This window comes from Argopecten irradians, chromosome 3 (genome assembly GCF_041381155.1).
Source record: "Argopecten irradians isolate NY chromosome 3, Ai_NY, whole genome shotgun sequence".
NCBI classification, from domain to species: Eukaryota; Metazoa; Mollusca; class Bivalvia; order Pectinida; family Pectinidae; genus Argopecten; species Argopecten irradians.
The window spans coordinates 11,845,449-11,866,637 of NC_091136.1; the positions used below are offsets into that span (position 1 = coordinate 11,845,449).

At 33.2% G+C, this 21,189-nt stretch overlaps 1 protein-coding gene across 2 annotated transcripts; it reads left to right on the forward strand.

The window, feature by feature from the left end:
• Window positions 1-12: 12 nt before the first annotated feature.
• Window positions 13-11,884, forward strand: LOC138317558 (etoposide-induced protein 2.4 homolog). 2 transcript variants are annotated; one of them, XM_069259311.1, is made up of 10 exons: window positions 13-77; window positions 429-791; window positions 2,092-2,152; window positions 2,725-2,791; window positions 3,269-3,390; window positions 4,176-4,292; window positions 7,746-7,857; window positions 8,196-8,307; window positions 9,485-9,559; window positions 10,881-11,884. In XM_069259311.1, exons 2-10 carry the CDS (start codon window positions 598-600, stop codon window positions 11,053-11,055), a joined length of 1,035 nt encoding a protein of 344 aa, XP_069115412.1. In that variant the 5' UTR covers window positions 13-77; window positions 429-597; the 3' UTR covers window positions 11,056-11,884. The 2 variants fall into 2 exon arrangements, with proteins under 2 accessions (XP_069115412.1, XP_069115413.1); XM_069259312.1 differs by lacking the exon at window positions 13-77 and adding an exon at window positions 100-172.
• The last annotated feature ends 9,305 nt before the right edge of the window (window positions 11,885-21,189 follow it).

Here is a 21,189-nt window from a genome sequence, read left to right on the forward strand (position 1 = left end):
CCTAAGCGATATGCGCAGTAAACACGCGCAGTTATCACTAGTTTCCAAGAAGAAATGACGTAAGGAAAAGCTGGCAGGTATATTACCCCATTCGTTTATCTATGTTTGTTTATACGGGGATATAACTATATTGTTATATAATTAATTAAGACAAGTTGCCATATCGATCGAGGTAAAGTATGTTGCTCTTGCACTTCAAAAGACATAGACAAGCTTATTTTCTCTTTGTTGCAGTTTCGGAATCGCCCCATTTACATGATAATCTGTGTTATACTCATTGTGAACGTAAAGTAATGTGATGTCTATTTTGTCAATTAGATTAAATGCATTTCCTGTCATTTTCCCCCTGTTTGAATAATTCTTATGGAATTATGATCTGCTCCATTACTGATTTTCTGATATATTCATTCATTTTATTTTTTTTCCAGAATCCATACCCATTCTTTCACAGAAAAAAACCAAATGATTATGTTGTTGTTTTTTTTTTCTGTCGGTTTATTTGAACAAAAATGTGACGGAAACAATTTTTAACACGATGGTAGACATTTGACAGAAGAGTAGGAATTCAGGAATAAAAAAATCAGAAGTTTAAGAAAAATGGCTGACAACTTCCAGGATATTCTTTATGACACTGTAAGAGGTTTACAAGATGGAATTTTGGGGACACTTAAGATCCGTAAATTAGGAAAAGCTGAAAGTGAGGAGATATTAAAGAAAGACCCTGAGCCAATGACAACCTTAGCAAGAAGGAGGGCAGAGCGAAATAAAGACAAAGTCCAAAATAAACAAAGGTTTGTTTCTTTTTTTTTTGCCTTTTCTTTGCTATAACAGTCAAACCTGCTCTAACAACCACCTTCATGTAATGACCGCCTGTCTATAACGACAGGATTTTAGACACTCCGTGCGTTTTTACTATATAATGACACTGTGCATAACGACCACTTGCCTAATGTGGCTAGCGACCAGTGATTTTAGCTCTGTTAAAGTTTTCTAAAGACCAATCACTTGGATTGACTTTTCGAGTTCCCAACTTGAGGATGGAAGTTTTAACGACCATTTATGCCAATCAAAGACTGAAATTTTTCTATATGTATATTTTACAATTATTTAAAGTGAATAGTCGGGCAAAGAAAACCAGTCTAAATGCGTTCATTGGCCTTCCAAAAGTTCTCACATATTAATATGACGGTCAAGTTCTGCTTACGTTTCCCAGTTCTGACCATTAAAGTAAAGAAAAGTTGAAAGCATTGAAAGCGAGGCTGCGGGGAAATGTAACCACGGACATAGTGAGCCGGGAGGATGTTTTAGAATTTCCATACTTTAAATTAATTTCTTCGTACGCAGACAGATTTTGACGACAGATTTTATTTTTTCATTCCATAAGAAATTATACTGGATACATTTACACCAATTTTTACCGACTTAGCCATCCTTGCCCGACTGTTCACTTTAATTATCATTGAAATAAAGAATTTAAAGGCCCACTACCTTTCCGAAACGGCTTTCAATTTTTAAAATGGGAATGTAAAACAAGATCGATAATTTTGTAGAGTCCTAAAAATTATTAACTTACCGTTAATACTACATTTATCATCACCTTCTGAACGATTTGATTAAAATAAATAAAACGTTTATTTTCATAACGCGGGTCGTCTTATGTTTCCCGCCGTCGTCCTAAATACCGCGCGGTAGTTGAATATCACTGCGCCAGACGGCAAAACAGCGAATTTACTCTCCACTGTTTTCATGTATTACGCAGGAAATCTTGCATATGTTTGATGTCGTAACCTTATTTTTGGTCATCGGTATGCATTTTCTGATGTTATTAATGTTTTTAAGTAACCTTTATATTTTGCTCCGGAAAGGTAATGGGCCTTTAACCACTGTGGGTGCAGATAAGACTATTTTTTTTTATTTTGATACAAGTATATAATTATTATTAAAACATCATCTTATTTAATCCTGTACAATATATTATTTTTTTTCTTGTCAGTCACTTCTATTTTTTTGTAAGTCTTTTCTAGTTATCTATGAAAGCCAAAAAGCAAGGAGACAAAGTATTGATAAAAGCAGACATTTTTTTGGTTTCAGAGAGCCAAAAATTATACAGAGAATTATCATGTGCTGTACTTGGAATGGTGGTATTTTCTTGGTAAGCATTAATTACACTTTATGTATGTACATTTTTTCGTCACTACAGTTAATTGATTCAAGAATAATACTCTTTATACTTTATAACTTGATAACAGAGTTCAAGTTCTAAATCACTGTTGTCGAAATTTAATTTAATATTATACATATTTTAGCTGTTACTGTTAGGTGAATTTCTGTTTTTTTCAAAAGACTGTCTTCAGCTATCATGTGCCTCGTCCGCTGGATTCCACTATTTGTGAACTTTCCCTGAGATAGTCCTGAATAAGTGATGTTTTTGTTGTCAGAGCAGCTATGTATACAACCATTATGTAACAGGTTTCCGGTACAAGACTTTTTTTAAAATTTCTTCTCTATAGCTAGTTCTACTATTGGGGTTGAGCTGACACTACTGGATTATAGCTGTTTATTTTCAATAGGTCCTTCATTGAATAAGTATTATTTTAGGACCAATATTCTTACAAGTATGAATGAGTTTTTGTAGCAATTAGTCTGATGACTGTTTGTCTCTTTCTGTCACAGTAAAAATAACTCTTTGAGCTGACATTAATGTTATTTTTTTGTGTATTTCAGATGAGTATCTTCCTGTTTAATCATGTGTTAATGCCTGTTGTACAGATGATAATAGCTGGTATATTTGGTAAGATTTCTCTTTGTTTAATCACCTATCAATCTCTGTTGTTCACATGATGGGTCCTTCTCAGATAAAATGGAGTCCCCTTTTGAAATTGGAATGGGCTTTCAGAAAAAAATGGGGTCCTTTTCATTTTCTATACTTAAAAAGGATATGGGTATGTCTTTAGCGCAGTGTACATGTAGCTTGTATATTTGAATTGTTACTCTAAGCCTGAGATACTCTGACATCAGTCTTAGACATTCAGGAAAAATACAATATTTATATAGGCTTGAGAAAAACAAAAAAGGAGCACAATCACATGCGACTATGTCATATCTTCATGTTTTCCACATGGTTTAGTTTTGGGAAGCTCCACTGTAGCATGAAAAGATGATATAAATGACTTTTAGTTCTGTTTTGTTTGGAGAGGGGTTGGTTTTGGGAAGTTCCACTATAGCACGAAGAGACAATAAAATAACTGGTAGTTCTGTTTTGCTTTAGGAGGATCGGGTAATAACAGTGTGTGGGCCTGGATTGGACCCATCCTCTCCTGGACATTTAGTGCTCTCTGGATCCTGCCCATTTTTGTCCTCAGTAAGGTTGTCAACAGTCTTTGGTTTCAGGTGTGTGGAAATATTTCTTACTGATCACGTGCACATGCAGATTAACCTATAGCATATATATATCAGAGGAAGAACGGAATCAAAACATCATTAGGAGACATCAGTCTAATACTGAAAGCCACTCTGCTTGATGGAATTCATCTTCATACAGCTAGGTGGCATTTAGTGAAAATATTGTGTTTAATTTGTTGGACTAATGTTCATGTATTTATATACAATGTAGTTAAATGATAAATATCTGTCTTTTGAGATTTCATTTCTTAATATGATTCAAAGGTTTTAACTACTTATGCCGATGATCATGTGCTTTGTACTTAGTTACGTATACAACCACGCCTGTTGCAAATTACCCTTAAAGATTTTCACTATTAAAAACAGGAGCAGACAATTTAGTATTTTTCTTCCCTTACAAAAATTACTTAATTAACACCATTACCGCCATTGAAATAATTAATTGCATCCCAAAAAATTTCTGTGGCACTATATCCTATATGGAATGAAGTACTGATTGCTCATGCACAAAATGGCAAATTAAATTATTTTATATTATTTTTTTGTGTAAATTAGACATATATATACACGATTAAACACCTATTATTGTTCAAATGATGAATATCATTTATGCCCTGTCGGCGATGGAGCATCTTTAAAAAGCATCTCCATATTATGTTAATAGCTGCAATACTGCAATACATATTATATGTAATAATACAGTAACTAAATCAATATTGGTATTTAGGGAAATTATATTTATCTTTGTATGATTTTTAATTGTGTTTTTATAGGACATTGCTGATGCAGCATACTTCCAATACAGAGGAAAACCAAAACAATTCAACATCAGCAGCCTAATAGCTGATATTAGCTTCAGTATGTTACTGCAGGCATTCTTCCTCATACAGGTAAGTATATCTAGCAGGCATTCTTCATTATACAGGTAAGTATATCTAGCAGGCATTCTTCATTATACAGGTAAGTATATCTAGCAGGCATTCTTCCTTAAACAGGTAAGTATATCTAGCAGGCATTCTTCATTATACAGGTAAGTATATCTAGCAGGCATTCTTTATTATACAGGTAAGTATATCTAGCAGGCATTCTTTATTATACAGGTAAGTATATCTAGCAGGCATTCTTTATTATACAGGTAAGTATATCTAGCAGGCATTCTTTATTATACAGGTAAGTATATCTAGCAGGCATTCTTTATTATACAGGTAAGTATATCTAGCAGGCATTCTTTATTATACAGGTAAGTATATCTAGCAGGCATTCTTTATTATACAGGTAAGTATATCTAGCAGGCATTCTTCATTATACAGGTAAGTATATCTAGCAGGCATTCTTTATTATACAGGTAAGTATATCTAGCAGGCATTCTTTATTATACAGGTAAGTATATCTAGCAGGCATTCTTCATTATACAGGTAAGTATATCTAGCAGGCATTCTTCATTATACAGGTAAGTATATCTAGCAGGCATTCTTCATTATACAGGTAAGTATATCTAGCAGGCATTCTTCATTATACAGGTAAGTATATCTAGCAGGCATTCTTCATTATACAGGTAAGTATATCTAGCAGGCATTCTTCATTATACAGGTAAGTATATCTAGCAGGCATTCTTCATTATACAGGTAAGTATATATAGCAGGCATTCTTCATTATACAGGTAAGTATATCTAGCAGGCATTCTTCATTATACAGGTAAGTATATATATAGCAGGCATTCTTCATTATACAGGTAAGTATATATAGCAGGCATTCTTCTTATTATACAGGTAAGTATATCTAGCAGGCATTCTTCATTATACAGGTAAGTATATCTAGCAGGCATTCTTCATTATACAGGTAAGTATATCTAGCAGGCATTCTTCATTATACAGGTAAGTATATCTAGCAGGCATTCTTCATTATACAGGTAAGTATATATAGCAGGCATTCTTCATTATACAGGTAAGTATATCTAGCAGGCATTCTTCATTATACAGGTAAGTATATCTAGCAGGCATTCTTCATTATACAGGTAAGTATATCTAGCAGGCATTCTTCATTATACAGGTAAGTATATCTAGCAGGCATTCTTCATTATACAGGTAAGTATATCTAGCAGGCATTCTTCATTATACAGGTAAGTATATATAGCAGGCATTCTTCATTATACAGGTAAGTATATCTAGCAGGCATTCTTCATTATACAGGTAAGTATATCTAGCAGGCATTCTTCATTATACAGGTAAGTATATCTAGCAGGCATTCTTCATTATACAGGTAAGTATATCTAGCAGGCATTCTTCATTATACAGGTAAGTATATCTAGCAGGCATTCTTCATTATACAGGTAAGTATATATATAGCAGGCATTCTTCATTATACAGGTAAGTATATATAGCAGGCATTCTTCATTATACAGGTAAGTATATATAGCAGGCATTCTTCATTATACAGGTAAGTATATCTAGCAGGCATTCTTCATTATACAGGTAAGTATATCTAGCAGGCATTCTTCATTATACAGGTAAGTATATCTAGCAGGCATTCTTCATTATACAGGTAAGTATATTAGCAGGCATTCTTCATTATACAGGTAAGTATATATAGCAGGCATTCTTCATTATACAGGTAAGTATATATAGCAGGCATTCTTCATTATACAGGTAAGTATATCTAGCAGGCATTCTTCATTATACAGGTAAGTATATCTAGCAGGCATTCTTCATTATACAGGTAAGTATATCTAGCAGGCATTCTTCATTATACAGGTAAGTATATCTAGCAGGCATTCTTCATTATACAGGTAAGTATATCTAGCAGGCATTCTTCATTATACAGGTAAGTATATCTAGCAGGCATTCTTCATTATACAGGTAAGTATATATCTAGCAGGCATTCTTCATTATACAGGTAAGTATATCTAGCAGGCATTCTTCATTATACAGGTAAGTATATCTAGCAGGCATTCTTTATTATACAGGTAAGTATATCTAGCAGGCATTCTTCATTATACAGGTAAGTATATCTAGCAGGCATTCTTCATTATACAGGTAAGTATATCTAGCAGGCATTCTTCATTATACAGGTAAGTATATCTAGCAGGCATTCTTCATTATACAGGTAAGTATATCTAGCAGGCATTCTTCATTATACAGGTAAGTATATCTAGCAGGCATTCTTCATTATACAGGTAAGTATATCTAGCAGGCATTCTTTATTATACAGGTAAGTATATCTAGCAGGCATTCTTCATTATACAGGTAAGTATATCTAGCAGGCATTCTTCATTATACAGGTAAGTATATCTAGCAGGTATTCTTCATTATACAGGTAAGTATATCTAGCAGGTATTCTTCATTATACAGGTAAGTATATCTAGCAGGCATTCTTTATTATACAGGTAAGTATATCTAACAGGCATTCTTCATTATACAGGTAAGTATATCTAGCAGGCATTCTTCCTTAAACAGGTAAGTATATCTAACAGGCATTCTTCATTATACAGGTAAGTATATCTAGCAGGCATTCTTCATTATACAGGTAAGTATATCTAACAGGCATTCGTCATTATACAGGTAAGTATATCTAACAGGCATTCTTCATTATACAGGTAAGTATATCTAGCAGGCATTCTTCCTTAAACAGGTAAGTATATCTAGCAAGCATTCTTCATTATACAGGTAAGTATATCTATTGCAAGCATTCTCCCTTAAACAGGTAAGTATATCTAGCAAGCATTCTTCCTTATACAGCTGGAACCCCATCAATATATGTATATAGTAAGCATTCTTCCTTATGTAAGTTAATATTCAAAGTGTACATTGAAATATTCACAAAACAAATTTCAATGACCACACATGTTGATATCATGTACTGCCTGAGGAAATTTCATACTCACATAAATAACCGACTATTTATTATTTTGTTTTAAATAAGTCTATCCTTCAGTTTCCAATACTCCGTCAGAACCCCGAAAACAAGATTTGATCAATTGGTTACAATAGATATTTTTGTTTTACGTTAAACCCTGCATTTGTAAAGTTTCATTGAATTATAGCCATGAAATATTTCATTTTGAAAATGAAAGTTGTGATCAAACTGTCTTTTATTTACTTCAATATTTCTGGACATGTATAAATTCATGCTCTGGTATCAAGTAATCTGCTACTTTATACTATATGGCATCTGTTAATGTCCCATAAAATAATACTACAAAGCAATAGATTGAAACTGGCTTCATCAATTCTAGAATTAGCATTATACAGAGTTATGTGCCCTTACCTCATATGTTATTAGTGTATAAGGCCAAAAGAATAATAAATATGTATCTGTCAGGTTAAAGTTTACTTTATATTTTATAGGGTACACTGTTCATGTTCCTGCCAATACCTGCTGTGGGACAAATTATTGGACATATCCATATGGCCCTTCTCTATTCTCTGTATGCATTTGAGTATAAGTGGCTCAATATGGGTAAGTAGTGGTTGTGAAGAATGAGCAAAGAGTAACATGTGTAGGAGTAAAACTATCTGATGTCAGAAAAGGCATAATGTAAAAACAGAACAATAAATTCCTACTCCATAAAGCTGAACTCATTCACCCCCGAAGACACATTTGGACTCTTCTGTTTCAAGGAGAGGAACATTCCACTTTTGAATTCTAGGGGTGTATGGAATATGATAAATATGCATTTTAATGACCTGACATAGTTAAAAGAAAAACTAAAAGAAAGAGTTTGATGAGTATAGGAGATTGACTAGATGTTACTTTACGATTAGTACCTGTTAGTGATTTTGTGTGTGTTTTTGTAGGTTGGGAGGTACACAAACGTTTGAGCCACATAGAGAATTACTGGCCATACTTCCTAGGGTTTGGCCTGCCTATGGCTGTCATGACGTCTCTTCATCCTTCTGTTGTAATCAGGTTTGTCCTTCACATTTTTTACACTTTGTGGATATATGCCACTGTATTTATATATATGTATATACAGCATTAAAGTGAATAGTCGGGCAAAGAAAACCAGTCTAAATGCGTTCATTGGCCTTCCAAAAGTTCTCACATATTAATACGACGGTAAAGTTTTGCTTAGTTTCCCAGTTCTGACCATTAAAGTAAAGAAAAGTTGAAAGCATTGAAAGCGAGGCTGCGTGGAAATGTAACCACGGACATAGTGAGCCGGGAGGACGTTTTAGAATTTCCATACTTTAAATTAATTTCTTCGTACGCAGACAGATTTTGACGAGAGATTTTATTTTTTTCATTTCATAAGAAAGTATACTGGATACATTCACACCATTTTTACCGACTTTAGCCATCCTTGCCCGACTGTTCACTTTAATCTCAGTAACAGAGCTGAAAATGCATATAGAAATTTGTGATTCTGTGTCTATTTATTTGAAATGAAATCTTTCTTAATTATAGTATTAGCCGATTACCTAATATAAAGATGGTCATCTTAGTTTATAACAAACAGATGTGATATATATAGACCTTTCTCCAATTTCATAATGTAAACTAGCCCAATATGGACGAGTGGCTATCCTGGATTTTGACAAGTGTGCTGTTGCTATCTAGAATGTATTGGATGGACTCATAATCAGATCAATGATTTTCAGTGTCCTCTGTTCATATTTTTTGGAATATAGGTCTGAAAAACAAATATGACTAACAGGTGACCATCTTGGATTTTGATAATTAAAGTTTATCACCAATTGTGCTGGTTCTCTTTTTTCCCTTATATTACATGAATGTACACTTGGACTTGAAAGAATGTTAAAAAAGAAACATGACTATAGCTGGTTGGACATCTTTGAATGTTATTTAGGGCTCCTTCTTAGAAAGCACTGAAAGGATCCAATGCATAAGTTTATTTCTTTGGTTCCTAGTTTTGCAGAATCCATATAAAAATGAATGAAGTAGCAATATGGACACAGGTTAAGCTCTGATACATCGATTGTGTTTCTGCAGTACATGTACAAGATTATATAATACACTATTTCATTTCTGAGTTTAATTTGGTAATTATGCTACTGCTTAGGCATTATAGTGAATCATTGCTGAATTCTTACAATTAAAAGTATTTATATGGTTTATTTTTCAGTGGATGTATATTTTCAATTCTCTTTCCTGTGTTCATCATAAGTGCTAATGAAGCTTTAGAGCCCACCAGACTATGGTAAGTACATGTATAATATGAACCCAGACATTATACGACACACTTCATCTCACTCGAATCTCAAAATCAACCAGAAACTGAATTTAACTTTCTTCAATAAAATCAACCAGAAACTGAATTTAACTTTCTTCATCAAAATCAACTAGAAACTGAATTTAACTTTCTTTATCAAAATCAACCAGAAACTGAATTTAACTTTCTTTATCAAAATCAACCAGAAACTGAATTTAACTTTCTTCATCAAAATCAACCAGAAACTAAATTTATCTTTCTTCATCAAAATCAACCAGAAACTGAATTCAACTTTCTTCAGATACATGTTTTGAAGTCCCATTATTGTTTGTATCAAAGTTAAGAGTTCTAATGAAAGGATGGTGAAGCTGATGATAGACACCGGCTACTAACTAGTTCTTGATGTCAAGAAAGCAACTTTTGGCATTGTTCAGCGCATGAACTGGCCTCCACTTATCTTAATATATTTTCAGTGTGACGTCACAAATGTCATTCCAGTGATCATGAAGATGGCTGTTGAAATGACTTTTCCAATTTTGACGAAATTCCATTAAAGATTTTATCATAAAATTGTTATCAAATATAAATACAATGTAAAGCTGCATTTATTTTGCATTTATGGAAGTATGAATGACAACAACATCAACATGAAGATGGACCTTCATTAAATTTGCTGTTGTCCATTTAGCATTCATACTCCATTGATTGCTAACTGAATGCAGTTACCGTAATGCTTAAAAAATGCAAAAGTTTTAAGATATATCAATCTAATTAAAATTAGAATTGTGATTCCACTCCACTATAATACCCTACGTTACACTGCAATAGAGATCTAACAATGCCCTGTTCGAGGTCACCTCAGTATGACCCCTGGCTTAGAATCGAAACATCTCGGGACGTACTATTAGCCTTTCATTCTTCCGAAGATTCTGTAGGCGAGACGCTGATTGGTTAACCACAGGGGTGATGCTGAGGTGACCCCGAAAAGGGCATTGTTAGATCTTGTATTGGAGCGTATCATAGAGCATCGTAGTGGAGCGAAATTACAAGGCTGATTTAATTAGATTGGAGATATAATGTAGTAAAATTATGTCATTTGTGAACAATTAGTCCTTCCTTTCAGTTGATGAAGTCATTACCTGATCAAATGTCCCTGCTTTCTGCCAAATTGACCTGCTTTTGATAGATTTGAAAACATTTCTATTTTCTGTTTGTCACTTAAGTTGATTGACGTTTTAATAAAGTTTATATTATTTTCCCATGAACTTTTTCTATGTTAGTAATCTATGTTTCATATTTTGATCTTCAGTTCCTTCCCTCTGAAGCTGTTTGCGCCTGTCGTTTCTCTATCCAATGCAATTTTCCGCCGTGCTACTGGTGGAGGTACAAGCAGTTCATCGTCACAATCTAAACCAGCAGTGCCACCTACTAGCAAACCCAGAAAACATGTTGGAATATCCCGTTACAGTCAGGAATTCAGTTGATGCTTGATCTCTCCTGTTGTTATTGACAATACTTGAAGCGGTGGTTTATGATATTGATACGTCTTTTACCTTGGAATTCTTTTATATGTGGAGACAAGGAACAGCTATGGACAAAAGTTGATTTTGATAATTGCCATACAATGGTATTGACAGATTCAATCGGAATTAGTTTGGACAGCTGGTCCATCAAGAATAATATGCAAAGTCTCCACGCCAATTAATAAGTATCAAAGAAACACAATTTAACAAAGCATGACAATTTACGGACTCGTGCCCTATCCAGGCCTCGAACTCACGATCTACAGGACCCATTCGCCTAGCTAATCATACCTGCGCCTTCTACCACTGCGCCACATCCAGATCCATGTCCCCAATTCATATTTATAAATGATATCCAACAACCTTGCTGTATGTACTCATCTATTGAGTAGGACTAGCTATCTTACAAGATGAAATGTGCCATTATTTCCAATTACATGATAATTCTCCGATGAGTTTGTCTTAATCTATTAAATTCTATCAAATATCCACAGGTTGTTGTCACCAGAAAATAAAATTATCAATGTGATGTAATGTAAATGTTATAGTGTCTGCAAGCCTCTTTGAAGTTGACGTATAATCTTTAACTTTTCTGAAAATCTATCTCAAGAATAATAATTTCTTGTTTTACAAATTGATTAATTACACGTATCAATTAAGCCATGGACAATATTCATATTACATTTTATTAATTTGATTATTTCAACAATTTAAACATGGCATTACAATATTTTGTACTGAATATATAATATATTTATGGAATAGAAAAAATACAAAATAAATTATCAATTGCAGCCTGACATAATTTATTTCATGAGTGACCCGTTGGCAGTGAAGGTTTACTTAAGAAGAGCAAAAGAAAAATGGCTGCCACTTCCTTAGATACCGCAACTGTCATAACTAGGGGATGTCTCAGAAACAATTTTTGAAAAAATATTTCGCTATATATATTTTTTAAATTTCAAATGTCAGCTTTAATTACACGTATCAATTAAAGCGAATAGTCGGGCAAGTGACTGTAAAATCGGTAAAAATGGTATTGATATATCCGGTATAATTTCTTATGAATTGTTGTCAAAATCGCTGTACATGCGAAGAAAATAATAATATCTATGGGAATCCTAAAAAGTCCTCCCGACCGGTTATGAGTGCAGTTCAACCTTAAAACGCATGCGCAACACCCCACCACTCTCCGTAGTAAACAAAACATTGGCTACCGTAGTTTTGAACCAAAATGTTTCCGCCAACGAACAACCAACTGACTCACCTAAAATGCGAAAGGAAAGGCAATGGAGCAAGCGACAATCCAAACAACTGACTCGGTAAAACATTACAACGCATGGACAGTGTTAATACAACTTGTTTATAGTGAAGAGAACAGTTCAAAACGAGCACGCGGCTCCGGACCGCTACTGTACGTACCTAGGCCTACTACCCGGTACTCCCTGCTCAGCTGATAGTGAGTGAGTCTTCGTATTTTGATCATTATGTAAATAGTCCCTAGCAATATTTTTTCATAAATGAGTGGTCACATATGGTCACATGTTTACATACCTGTTCCCCAATCGCGTAAAACGTAACCCTGGGGTAAATAGCGGTTCTTTAGTGGGGCCTCTTTAGGGGTAATGAATTGCCCTGTATTATTTATAAAATGTACCGTTATGATGTATATATTTATAGATTTTTTAATTTGTAAATTTTTTTTCTGTTACATGTTCTGGTAGTGTGTTATACACATACATTGTATATAGGATTTACATTGTAGGTTAATTGGTAAAAATTGTATTGTATATGTTCTGATATTACACATATACATATGTACATGTAAGGTTTTTAGCTTGTTCTTTTAGATATATTTGGAGGACACATACAGTATTATTTCTGGTCATTTAATAATAAATAGTGTTTGTACATGTGTATATGTCAAACTTACAGAGTTGAAATGTACAGCAGCCATGTATCATTTATAATTATTCTGAATTTTTGTTGGAACTATAGATAATGAATTTTGTATCTTTTTTTGAAACAATATTTGATTCTATCAAAATGCATCAGTGGACACATTCACAACTTATAAAATGTTTTCTCTAAAATTAAAAAAAAAACCCTGTAGAATGAACCTACAATTATTCATTTAGGCCTATATAAATATTTGAAATTGATCATTTCCAATTTTTTGTCACATTCAACAGATATAAAAAATTGTTGGTTTCTTTTTTCAGGGCACCATGCATGCATAGTGACATGAATACAGAAAGTTCATCCCTTGGACCTGTATACAAGTGTATGTATACATATACATACAATTAGCATCATATGAAGACTGAAGAATGTTGATTTGAGTGCTCTTGAAAGTAAACTTTTCCAATATGGACCTAGAAGATCATGAACAGAAGATTTAAACAGTATTAATTTATTAAATGTTCCTTTCAACTGTAATCATTAAATAAAATTATGATGCAATACTTTTTCATTGTTTAACTTTGTAGAAATATTTTGTTTATATATTAGTCCTCTAGATCCAGTGATTATAATTCTTGCATCCATATGCCCTGCCCATTTGTTTGTCAGGGCTTGTGAGATAGCTTTTCAATTACTTTTAAAATATAAGGATTTTTTTTTTACATATAGCAATATAGATACCATTGTCTTAGGATTTCTAAATTCTACTTTACAAGAGAGTAGACTCAACATATAAATAAAACCATAAAACTAGCAAGTTATCTGAAATGTTAAAAATCTTTTTGTCTGAACCAAATTTCACATTTATTGTTTTTGTGTAACTTGTACATAGACCATTTATGTATTAATACTGTAGTAACAGTGATTACAAACACATAGACTAAAATGTAGTATGTAGTACTATGTACATCTGTCTTTGATTTGAGTTCTAAACAAAAAAGTGGTACCTATTGGGAAGTTGTGACTTGGGCGAAGGGTGAAATACAGAAGAAATAGCTACACATGGAAAAAAGAAAGATATACAGTACCATATGGATTCAAAGTTGCTCCAAAATCAATGAGACTAAATAACAAAAAAAAAGCCATGTAAACCCCAAATAATGCAATGACCAGATCAATGATAAAGCACCCTTCCACTTCCAGTTATCTGTAGCTATTCTATATTTCAACCCCCCCACTCAAGTTACAACTTCCCAACCTCATGATTCTTCTGTCTTTTAGCCCCGCCCCCCACCCCCCAACACACACATACCTGATTGATTGTCATGTTATTTCAGGTTCCTATTCAGGTATTATTCCTAAAAACCAAAAAGGGTATACACACTGTGTACTCTCAAAGGAGGGGAACCACTTCATTTCAAAAATGGAATTTACAATTTCATCTTAATTTTGAAATTTTCAATTTAATTATTAATTACTGGACTATTAAAACAGTATAGAACCCCTCGGCTACAGACAAAGTACTGTGGTACACATTTCTCTTAATTAATTACTTTTCTTCAACTCAATCATCTTTTTCTCCAGAGCACAAAAAAGAACAGGAAACAACAGAAAAAGGAAAGTAACATACATGTAGGTCTATATGTTTTCTGGAAATATATATGATGTGTTAATTCTCACAGCATAGGCCTACATGAATGTAAAGAATTAAATATTATCAATGTTTGAGAGAATTTCCTAGTTGACAATTCTATAGCAGCTACATGGAATGTACGTTTACATATATACATTGTACGATACATATACATCATAAAAGTTTCTTTCCTTCCAGCTGGACATTCATGTCATCTCTCTCCAGAACTCAAATATTGTTTACAAAAAAGAACAACCAGATACATAGATAATTAAATTAAATCTCTGCAAAAAAAATACACGAATAATTGAACACATATATTGTACTTGTAAAATATCTATGTATGAGCTAATTTATTTTCACATCTTTGACAGCTACATGCATGGACGTTCTATGGAACGTTTTCGTGTGGTTTTAAATGGCAAATTATGTTACGATTATTTGTATTTAACCTTCATGATTCGGTTGATGTAAAATACGACGAATGCGATGCTGCAATAATTGCCCCTTGCCGGGGCCCCATCTCTGCATCGGCCGAATATTTGTGTCGATTTCCATGGACAATATTCATATTACATTTTATTAATTTGATTATTTCAACAATTTAAACATGGCATCACTTTAAACATGGACAATATTCATATTACATTTTATTGATTTGTTTATTTCAACAATTTAAACATGGCATTAACAATATTTTGTACTGAATATATAATATATTTATGGAATAGAAAAAATACAAAATAAATTATCAATTGCAGCGACATAATTTATTTCATGAATGTTGTTAAAGCATTAAAAGATGATTTTGTGACAATATTTAAGAAACCTACATATATGGTATGTATTTGTGTTAATTGTTTGTGGAAATAAATGTCAGATGTACATTTTACATGTAAATTCACTGTCTTGTCCATCTACGATGGTGATTACATTCTATGTTGATACTGCTCACATAGGATTATAGGTTTTAAAGTGAATAGTCGGGCAAAGAAAACCAGTCTAAATGCGTTCTTTGGCCTTCCAAAAGTCATTGTATACCATAATGATGGTCAAGTTCTGCTTACGGTGTCCAGTTTTGACATTGAAATTTTGGGGAAGCCCCGTGTAAATTTAGCACAGTTCTAAATATAAATTCGCCAAACTCTTTGAAAACGAGGCTGCGTGGAAATGTCAACATGGACATGTGTTTCTCAGTCGTGTCGGTTTCGTTTCGTGTGATAAACCACTAATGCGGTATGCAAATTGTGTTGTTTTGAGATGATACATTTGATGCAAAAATGAAGTATTCTTACATCAATGACAATGCTTTGTAATCATTTTTCGATAAAAGCATCTTGTACATGGAAATCGACACAAATATTCGGCCGATGCAGAGATGGGGCCCCGGCAAGGGGGCAATTATTGCAGCATCGCATTCGTCGTATTTTACATCAACCGAATCATGAAGGTTAAATACAAATAATCGTAACATAATTTGCCATTTAAAACCACACGAAAACGTTCCATAGAACGTCCATGCATGTAGCTGTCAAAGATGTGAAAATAAATTAGCTCATACATAGATATTTTACAAGTACAATATATGTGTTCAATTATTCGTGTAGTTTTTTTTGCAGAGATTTAATTTAATTATCTATGTATCTGGTTGTTCTTTTTTGTAAACAATATTTGAGTTCTGGAGAGAGATGACATGAATGTCCAGCTGGAAGGAAAGAAACTTTTATGATGTATATGTATCGTACAATGTATATATGTAAACGTACATTCCATGTAGCTGCTATAGAATTGCAACTAGGAAATTCTCTCAAACATTGATAATATTTAATTCTTTACATTCATGTAGGCCTATGCTGTGAGAATTAACACATCATATATATTTCCAGAAAACATATAGACCTACATGTATGTTACTTTTTCCTTTTCTGTTGTTTTCCTGTTCTTTTTTGTGCTCTGGAGAAAAAGATGATTGAGTTGAAGAAAAGTAATTAATTAAGAGAAATGTGTACCACAGTACTTTGTCTGTAGCCGAGAGGGGTTCTATACTGTTTTAATAGTCCAGTAATTAATAATTAAATTGAAAATTTCAAAATTAAGATGAAATTGTAAATTCCATTTTTGAATGAAGTGGTTCCCCTCCTTTGAGAGTACACAGTGTGTATACCCCTTTTTGGTTTTTAGGAATAATACCTGAATAGGAACCTGAAATAAACATGACAATCAATCAGGTATGTGTGTGTTGGGGGGTGGGGGGCTAAAAGACAGAAGAATCATGAGGGTTGGGAAGTTGTAACTTGAGTGGGGGGGGTTGAAATTATAGAATAGCTACAGATAACTGGAAGTGGAAGGGTGCTTTATCATTGATCTGGTCATTGCATATTTGGGGTTTACATGGCTTTTTTTTTGTTATTTAGTCTCATTGATTTTGGAGCAACTTTGAATCCATATGGTACTGTATATCTTTCTTTTTTCCATGTGTAGCTATTTCTTCTGTATTTCACCCTTCGCCCAAGTCACAACTTCCCAATAGGTACCACTTTTTTGTTTAGAACTCAAATCAAAGACAGAGTGTACATAGTACTACATACTACATTTTAGTCTATGTGTTTGTAATCACTGTTTACTACAGTATTAATACATAAATGGTCTATGTACAAGTTACACAAAAACAATAAATGTGAAATTTGGTTCAGACAAAAAGATTTTTAACATTTCAGATAACTTGCTAGTTTTATGGTTTTATTTATATGTTGAGTCTACTCTCTTGTAAAGTAGAATTTAGAAATCCTAAGACAATGGTATCTATATTGCTATATGTAAAAAAAAAAATCCTTTATATTTTAAAAGTAATTGAAAAGCTATCTCACAAGCCCTGACAAACAAATGGGCAGGCATATGGATGCAAGAATTATAATCACTGGATCTAGAGGACTAATATATAAACAAATATTTCTTACAAAGTTAAACAATGAAAAAGTATTGCATCATAATTTTATTTAATGATTACAGTTTGAAAGGAACATTTAATAAATTAATACTGTTTAAATCTTCTGTTCATGATCTTCTAGGTCCATATTGGAAAAGTTTTACTTTCAAGAGCACTCAAATCAACATTCTTCAGTCTTCATATGATGCTAATTGTATGTATATGTATACATACACTTGTATACAGGTCCAAGGGATGAAACTTTCTGTATTCATGTCACTATGCTATGCATGGTGCCTGAAAAAAAAGAACCAACAATTTTTTATATCTGTTGAATGTGACAAAAATTGAAATGATCAATTTCAAATATATATAGGCCTAAATGAATAAATGTAGGTTCATTCTACAGGGTTTTTTTTTTTATTTTAGAGAAAACAATTTTATAAGTTGTGAATGTGTCACTGATGCATTTGATAGAATCAAATATTGTTTCAAAAAAGATACAAAAATTCATTATCTATAGTTCCAACAAAAATTCAGAATAATTATAAATGATACATTGGCTGCTGTACATTTCAACTCTGTAAAGTTTGACATATACACATGTACAAACACTATTTATTATTATGACTCAGAAATAATACTGTATGTGTCCTCCAAAATATATCTAAAGAACAAGTTCTAAATATCCTACTGGTACATTTGTATTTGTGTTTTATCAGTACATATACATGCATCTTTTTCCTATTTACCTAACATAGGTTAAAAGCCTTTATTCATAATGTATGTGTTGTAACCACTACCAGTATACATGTAACAGAATAATAAATTGAATTTACAACTCTTATAAATTTATTCATAATAAAAAAAAATCTGAACGGTACACACTTTTCTATAATTTTACAGGGCAGTCATGTACCCTCTATAGCACCAAGCGGAACCCCAACTATGAACAGATATTTTCCCCCAGGGTTACGTTTTACGACGTTTGGGAAACAATGGTTTGTATTAAAATGTGATACACATCAATTGTGACATCCTATTTTTTTGAAAAAATATGTCTTGGGTCTATTTAACATATTGATTACTAAAATACGATGGTACCTCACTCCTCAATCTGATGAGCTGGGAGCTACCGTGTAGTACGGGCTATGTACAGTACTCAGTAGCGGTCCGGAGGCGCGTGGGCTAGTTATTGAAACGGTTTTCTATTCCACATAATATCAAGGTTGTATTTACTCTTGTCCATTGCACGTTGTATTGTTTACCGGTAAGAGTTGTTGGGATTGTCGCTTGATCCATTGCACTTTCCTTTTTCGCATTCTTAGCGGTGAGTCTGATTGGGTGTTTTGGCGCGACCTACATTTTGGTTTCGATAAATATACGGTAGCCATGGTTTTGTTTAATAAGGAGAGTGGTGGGTGGTTGGCGCATTGCGTTATGGTTGATAACTGAAACTCACTAGACCGGTCCGGTACGTGGCAGGTATTTTAGGATTCACTGAGATATTATTTTTTTATTCGCATGTACTGCGATTTAGTCGGAAAGTTTTGATTTTTCTTAATTCATAAGAAATCTTATTACTTTAAGGAGTATCCGAACGGTCATTCAATTACTCACAGTTAGAATGAGCAGAATTCCTTAGGATTACTGGGATTCACTAAACATATCAGCCTCAACATATACACAATATCCCCAACACAAACATTGTCGGTAAAAACAATAGGATGCCACAATTTACACTTTTGCCTAAACGGTAAGTTATAAATACATACAAAATATGCTTTCTTTATCCACAGTAAAATAAAACTAGTAACACATGATATGGTTGCCTAGTCGCTGTAGTGAAAATAACCAGAACAGCCACATAACAGACATGTAAATTTGCATTAATGAAAAAGCAATTTTTAAAATAAGAAATTACTGCATGATTATTATTGTAGATGGAGAAAGCTAAAGGCGGTCTAGTGTTAAGTGTATATGGTCAAAGGATCGATAGTCCAAACCTGGACTATATGGTGACCGTATATAGAAATTCAATTCAACATTTTACTTTTTGTATTCAGTGACACAATAGCACAACGAATAACTGCAAAAGAAATGCCGTAAAATGTCTTAAGCTATCAGCGGTAAATTGACATTTCCCTTTGAAACAAATTCCATTTTTGAACATTTGTACGTATTCGTTTATGCATTATCAATTAATATTGCTATCATATCATTTGGTTTCATATTTATATTTACAAATACAAACATGCATACATAGCATGAATTTAATTTATCATTTATCTATCACTAGTAAGTATTTATGTTTAATTTATTTATTTCCTTTCAGATTCGGGGCTATTCGACTGGTCAGTGTATTTCTGTTCCTTATCGCTATAGTGACCGCATTAGTGTTGATGTGGACCGTTACCAGAACTGCCCAGTTTGAAATCTATGCCCCGGAAAAATACAGTCTTGAACTGCAGCAGCAAGTTACTCCCTCAAAATCGGCTTTAGCTGAAGATACTGGGCATCAACATATTGATAATGTAGAACATAAAAAAACCGTGGATTTTGCTCCAACATCCAAAATAGGCCTAACTGTAACATCCAAAAAACATACATACGAAAAAATGACAACGTCCGAAACAACTACAACATCCACGACACATCTACAACATCCACGATAACTGCAACCGAATCTCCACCCTGATAAAAATAAACCAGTCGATACAGAACAACATGGCCCACACTACATGGCCCACACTACATGGACTTCAATATCAACTTAAGCCAAACTTCGTTTTCTCATTCTTTGAAAAACAAACACTTTCAAATCCACAGTTTTAACAATGAACGAGGTTATCTCGAATACTATGCACTGAAGTGCGCTTTTGTGGAGGTTTTATTCATATAGGATATTACGATATCAAATTCACTAACTTGATTAGCAATATTAGCAATTTTCATATATGATTTTTTTTTTGTAAAATGTAAGATTCTTTTTTCACATAATCATTAGGCCTATTTATGGATATAAAAGTAAACATTATTTTTTACTATACAATATAGCTGATAAAGCGTGATGCGCCACATATTGATTTTGATATCAAAACAAAAATGACGTCACTATTGTGATAATACACCGGTGTCAAGCAATGATTGGCATTCGTGACATGGCAGAATAGGTTAGTTGTGTGATAAAAATACTTTCAGAAGAAAACAGTCTTTCAAATAAAATAGCAGGGTCGTATCTAGAGCCATATTCCTGTAGATGTAGTCAGGAGAAAGTACATTGTACAGTGTACTGAACTTTATCTGCGTTACAATCCGCAACGAATAAAGTTAACAGTCAACATATAATATAATATTATTTATTAAAAATGTATTTGATATTATTTGAAATGCACAATTAATATCAATGGACAATGTATTTCTAAAAGCTACATTATTTTTAAATAAAACAGTTACCATCACTAATGAAGCACCACTACACCAAATAGATATCTTAATCCACTACACCAAATAGCAATGTATTGATGGAATACACTTGGTGTACATATCGACCTGCTTTTATATACTTACATTACAAATAGGGTAACATAGAACCATCCGTAAAATTGTACACGATATAATCTTTGACAAATCT

Excerpts from the sequence above, each read along its gene's own strand:
- LOC138317558 (XM_069259311.1), top strand. The coding sequence starts at position 598 with ATGGCTGACAACTTCCAGGATATTCTTTATGACACTGTAAGAGGTTTA. Across the intron at positions 2,153-2,724 it reads GGAATGGTGGTATTTTCTTG|ATGAGTATCTTCCTGTTTAA; the intron begins GTAAGCATTAAT and ends TGTGTATTTCAG. Across the intron at positions 3,391-4,175 it reads TCAACAGTCTTTGGTTTCAG|GACATTGCTGATGCAGCATA; the intron begins GTGTGTGGAAAT and ends GTGTTTTTATAG.